The sequence below is a fragment of the Salvelinus namaycush genome, chromosome 41, assembly GCF_016432855.1.
Source record: "Salvelinus namaycush isolate Seneca chromosome 41, SaNama_1.0, whole genome shotgun sequence".
Taxonomy (NCBI): Eukaryota; Metazoa; Chordata; class Actinopteri; order Salmoniformes; family Salmonidae; genus Salvelinus; species Salvelinus namaycush.
The window spans coordinates 9,394,062-9,400,045 of NC_052347.1; the positions used below are offsets into that span (position 1 = coordinate 9,394,062).

At 48.3% G+C, this 5,984-nt stretch overlaps 1 protein-coding gene across 1 annotated transcript in view; it reads right to left on the reverse strand.

The window, feature by feature from the left end:
- Positions 1 to 340: 340 nt before the first annotated feature.
- Positions 341 to 5,984, reverse strand: part of LOC120034415 (inactive rhomboid protein 1-like) — a 53,293-nt gene continuing 47,649 nt past the window's right edge. The window contains exons 17-18 of the mRNA XM_038980959.1: positions 1,796 to 1,949; positions 341 to 1,517 (exon numbers count right to left, since the gene is read on the reverse strand). Coding sequence (XP_038836887.1) covers positions 1,098 to 1,517; positions 1,796 to 1,949 — 574 coding nt within the window. The 3' untranslated portion in view covers positions 341 to 1,097. The remainder of the gene's footprint in view (positions 1,518 to 1,795; positions 1,950 to 5,984) is intronic.

Here is a 5,984-nt window from a genome sequence, read left to right on the forward strand (position 1 = left end):
ACTACTATTGTTATTGAGATACTGTTACTGAGATACTACTATTATTGAGTTCTCTGAGTGTGATGTAAATACCATTTTATTTTTCTAAACCCTATTAGTCCTCTGGTGTGTTGAACTCTTAGGTTGTTGCTTATCTTTTCGTATTAACACTATGATGTACTAAGGCAATAAAGGGAAACGATGCCACAGATTTTACAGCTCCTCATACTCCCTTTAACATTGACATACATCATGAAAACAGTGGTGCCTTCAACAAAGCTGATTGTTAGCGAACGGTAACTAATGTTCATGTCTGAAAGTAAAGGGCAGCATCAATCACCACAGAAAATCAAACAGACTTCACTGACGGATTTCTTTTCATGTTTTTTTACTGTTGTATTCAGTTACATATGAGTAGATAGGTAGCTAAAACACTACCTTGTTTCAATCAATCATTACTTCTTAAGAAGCAATAAACAAATAAAAGGATAGCATTCGAGTGCTCAACGTATTGTAACAAAAATATGGCAGTAGTTGGTACATTTATCAGCAAGGCACCAAAGGTATTAATGTCTGATTTGTTTGTCCCTGGTTGTTTTTGAGAGGTTGCCTGAATAATTACAAAACCTACTCCTGGATTGTGAGTGTTAAAAACATGAAAATAAAATAAAAAAATAACAAATTGAAAAAAATACAGAAATATTTCCTTCTGTCTATTGTACCAGTGATGACTCCTCCAAACCCTGCCTTATACGTGAAGAGAGAGAGAAATGTGGGAGGGGCTTAGATAAGTGGTTAGACCATACCCTTCTCTCATTGGTCAGTGGAGGAGAGAAAATGGTGTGTGGGGGGGTGAAAAGAATGTGATTAATGCAAGTCCTCATGACGAATGCAGTGGCATTCCTACTTATTCATACAGACAGACCGAGTAAAAAACACAAGCATATTGTCATCAGAGTTCAGTTCACAGAGCCAGAGGAGAGGGAGCTCCACACGGGACCCTCCCCTCCTCTTTAGCCACACTATAGGGCAGAACAGAGACAAGGATTGGTTGATAACACCTGCCAATCGATGCCTCTTGACCTGACGCCCCTCCTCCGGCGCTACCTTCCCACTCCTCAGTGGAGGTGGGCGTTGAGGTCGTACTTCTCACAGAACTTGTCTGTGAAGGGGATGCAGGTGAGCAGTTCACACCAGTCACACTTGATGGGGTACACATAGAAAAGCACCACGAGGCCGGCGAACAGCCCCAAGAACACCACCAGGAAGACGATGATCTGCAGCCGCTTGCGGTACATGTCCATGCGTCCGAAGCTGATGTAGGGCAGGAAGGCGAAGGACAAGAAGAAGCCAGAGATGAAGCCAAAGATGTGGGCAAAGTTGTCGATCCAGGGCAGCAGGCCGAAGGCGAAGAGGAAGAGCACCACACACAGCAGCTTGATGAAGGCCCGCCACGGCTGGGCCAGGATCTGCCAGCTCTGGAACAGCTCCACAAACAGGCAGGCCAGGATGCCAAACTGGGAGCCTGCCGGACCAACCTGACGGATGGAGGGGGAGAGAGAGGGACCGGTCAGTCAGTGGAAAAGGTCAACATAGAAATACTTAACACCTAGAGTGGACACATTCTACTAGACACATTCTATTAGACACATTCTATGAGCTGCACAAAACGATGAAAAATCCCCCCCGGTCTGAACCATACATCTTGTCTGTCTCATCTGACACTATTACCAGTCATGTGTTCTGAGCTGTCCAAATTTAACCCTACACATTGAGGTGTGTGTGTGTTAGTGTGTGTTATGGGGTTTATTGAGACCTCTGCTCTGTAGGGCAGGAAGATGGCGCTGGCTAGGTTTCCGGTGATGCCAGACAGGATGTATATGATGGAGATCCTCAGCCAGCCTGCCAGCTTCTCCAGGTCTCTCAGGATGGTCATCTGGAAGCACACTGACACCATGCAGTGAAGGATCCTACAGGGGGACAGAAAGACACGTTACACCACGCAGTGAAGGATCCTACAGGGGGACAGAAAAACACGTTACACCATGCAGTGAAGGATCCTACAGGGGGACAGAAAGACACGTTACACCACGCAGTGAAGGATCCTACAGGGGGACAGAAAGACACGTTACACCACGCAGTGAAGGATCCTACAGGGGGACAGAAAGACACGTTACACCACGCAGTGAAGGATCCTACAGGGGGACAGAAAGACACGTTACACCATGCAGTGAAGGATCCTACAGGGGGACAGAAAGAGACGTTACACCATGATGTGAAGGATCCTACAGGGGGACAGAAAGACACGTTACACCACGATGTGAAGGATCCTAAAGGGGGACAGAAAGACAAGTTACACCATGATGTGAAGGATCCTACAGGGGAAGAGAAAGACACGTTACACCACGCAGTGAAGGATCCTACAGGGGGACAGAAAGACACGTTACACCATGATGTGAAGGATCCTACAGGGGGACAGAAAGACACGTTACACCATGATGTGAAGGATCCTACAGGGGGACAGAAAGACACATTACACCATGATGTGAAGGATCGTACAGGAGGACAGAAAGACACATTACACCATGATGTGAAGGATCGTACAGGGGGACAGAAAGACACGTTACACCATGCAGTGAAGGATCCTACAGGGGGACAGAAAGACACGTTACACCACGCAGTGAAGGATCCTACAGGGGGACAGAAAGACACGTTACACCATGCAGTGAAGGATCCTACAGGGGGAAAGAAAGACACGTTACACCACGATGTGAAGGATCCTACAGGGGGACAGAAAGACAAGTTACACCATGATGTGAAGGATCCTACAGGGGAAGAGAAAGACACGTTACACCACGCAGTGAAGGATCCTACAGGGGGACAGAAAGACACGTTACACCATGGTGTGAAGGATCCTACAGGGGGACAGAAAGACACGTTACACCATGCAGTGAAGGATCCTACAGGGGGACAGAAAGACACGTTACACCACGCAGTGAAGGATCCTACAGGGGGACAGAAAGACACGTTACACCATGCAGTGAAGGATCCTACAGGGGGAAAGAAAGACACGTTACACCACGATGTGAAGGATCCTACAGGGGGACAGAAAGACAAGTTACACCATGATGTGAAGGATCCTACAGGGGAAGAGAAAGACACGTTACACCACGCAGTGAAGGATCCTACAGGGGGACAGAAAGACACGTTACACCATGATGTGAAGGATCGTACAGGGGGACAGAAAGACACGTTACACCATGCAGTGAAGGATCCTACAGGGGGACAGAAAGACACGTTACACCATGCAGTGAAGGATCCTACAGTGGGACAGAAAGACACGTTACACCACGCAGTGAAGGATCCTACAGGGGGACAGAAAGACACGTTACACCATGCAGTGAAGGATCCTACAGGGGGAAAGAAAGACACGTTACACCACGATGTGAAGGATCCTACAGGGGGACAGAAAGACAAGTTACACCATGATGTGAAGGATCCTACAGGGGAAGAGAAAGACACGTTACACCACGCAGTGAAGGATCCTACAGGGGGACAGAAAGACACGTTACACCATGATGTGAAGGATCCTACAGGGAGACAGAAAGACACGTTACACCATGATGTGAAGGATCCTACAGGGGGACAGAAAGACACATTACACCATGATGTGAAGGATCGTACAGGAGGACAGAAAGACACGTTACACCATGATGTGAAGGATCGTACAGGGGGACGGAAAGACACGTTACACCATGATGTGAAGGATCCTACAGGGGGACAGAAAGACACGTTACACCATGCAGTGAAGGATCCTACAGGGGGACAGAAAGACACGTTACACCATGCAGTGAAGGATCCTACAGTGGGACAGAAAGACACGTTACACCATGATGTGAAGGATCCTACAGGGGGACAGAAAGACACGTTACACCATGATGTGAAGGATCCTACAGGGGGACAGAAAGACACGTTACACCATGATGTGAAGGATCCTACAGGGGGACAGAAAGACACATTACACCATGATGTGAAGGATCCTACAGGGGGACAGAAAGACACGTTACACCATGATGTGAAGGATCCTACAGGGGGAAAGAAAGACACGTTACACCATGATGTGAAGGATCCTACAGTGGGACAGAAAGACACGTTACACCATGATGTGAAGGATCCTACAGGGGAAGAGAAAGACACGTTACACCACGCAGTGAAGGATCCTACAGGGGGACAGAAAGACACGTTACACCATGATGTGAAGGATCCTACAGGGGGACAGAAAGACACGTTACACCATGATGTGAAGGATCGTACAGGGGGACAGAAAGACACGTTACACCATGATGTGAAGGATCCTACAGTGGGACAGAAAGACACGTTACACCACGCAGTGAAGGATCCTACAGGGGGACAGAAAGACACGTTACACCATGATGTGAAGGATCGTACAGTGGGACAGACAGACACGTTACACCATGATGTGAAGGATCCTACAGTGGGACAGAAAGACACGTTACACCACGCAGTGAAGGATCCTACAGGGGGACAGAAAGACACGTTACACCATGCAGTGAAGGATCCTACAGGGGGACAGAAAGACACGTTACACCATGATGTGAAGGATCCTACAGTGGGACAGAAAGACACGTTACACCATGATGTGAAGGATCCTACAGGGGGACAGAAAGACACGTTACACCATGATGTGAAGGATCCTACAGGGGGACAGAAAGACACGTTACACCATGATGTGAAGGATCCTACAGTGGGACAGAAAGACACGTTACACCATGATGTGAAGGATCCTACAGTGGGACAGAAAGACACGTTACACCATGATGTGAAGGATCCTACAGGGGGACAGAAAGACAGTTTACACCATGCAGTGAAGGATCCTACAGGGGGACAGAAAGACACGTTACACCACGCAGTGAAGGATCCTACAGGGGGACAGAAAGACACGTTACACCATGATGTGAAGGATCGTACAGGGGGACAGAAAGACACATTACACCACAATGTGAAGGACCCTACAGGGGGACAGAAAGACACATTACACCATGCAGTGAAGGATCCTACAGGGGGACAGAAAGACACGTTACACCACGATGTGAAGGACCCTACAGCGTGTATGCGTGTGAATGTAAGAGTATGTCCTCTGCATGTGATGGAGGGATCCAGCTAATCCGGCTGCTGTGAGAAGACACCTCCACAGCCAGCCAACCAGGGATCTCTAGTTTATCCAGCATCAACATTTCTCTGCTGTCTGTCTATCTCCTCAAGCCTAATGAGGGCTGCTGTCTGTCTATCTCCTCAAGCCTAATGAGGGCTGCTGTCTGTCTATCTCCTCAAGCCTAATGAGGGCTGCTGTCTGTCTATCTCCTCAAGCCTAATGAGGGCTGATGTCTGTCTATCTCCTCAAGCCTAATGAGGGCTGCTGTCTGTCTATCTCCTCAAGCCTAATGAGGGCTGCTGTCTGTCTATCTCCTCAAGCCTAATGAGGGCTGCTGTCTGTCTATCTCCTCAAGCCTAATGAGGGATGCTGTCTGTCTATCTCCTCAAGCCTAATGAGGGCTGCTGTCTGTCTATCTCCTCAAGCCTAATGAGGGATGCTGTCTGTCTATCTCCTCAAGCCTAATGAGGGCTGCTGTCTGTCTATCTCCTCAAGCCTAATGAGGGCTGCTGTCTGTCTATCTCCTCAAGCCTAATGAGGGCTGCTGTCTGTCTATCTCCTCAAGCCTAATGAGGGATGCTGTCTGTCTATCTCCTCAAGCCTAATGAGGGCTGATGTCTGTCTATCTCCTCAAGCCTAATGAGGGCTGCTGTCTGTCTATCTCCTCAAGCCTAATGAGGGCTGCTGTCTGTCTATCTCCTCAAGCCTAATGAGGGCTGCTGTCTGTCTATCTCCTCAAGCCTAATGAGGGCTGCTGTCTGTCTATCTCCTCAAGCCTAATGAGGGCTGATGTCTGTCTATCTCCTCAAGCCTAATGAGGGCTGATGTCTGT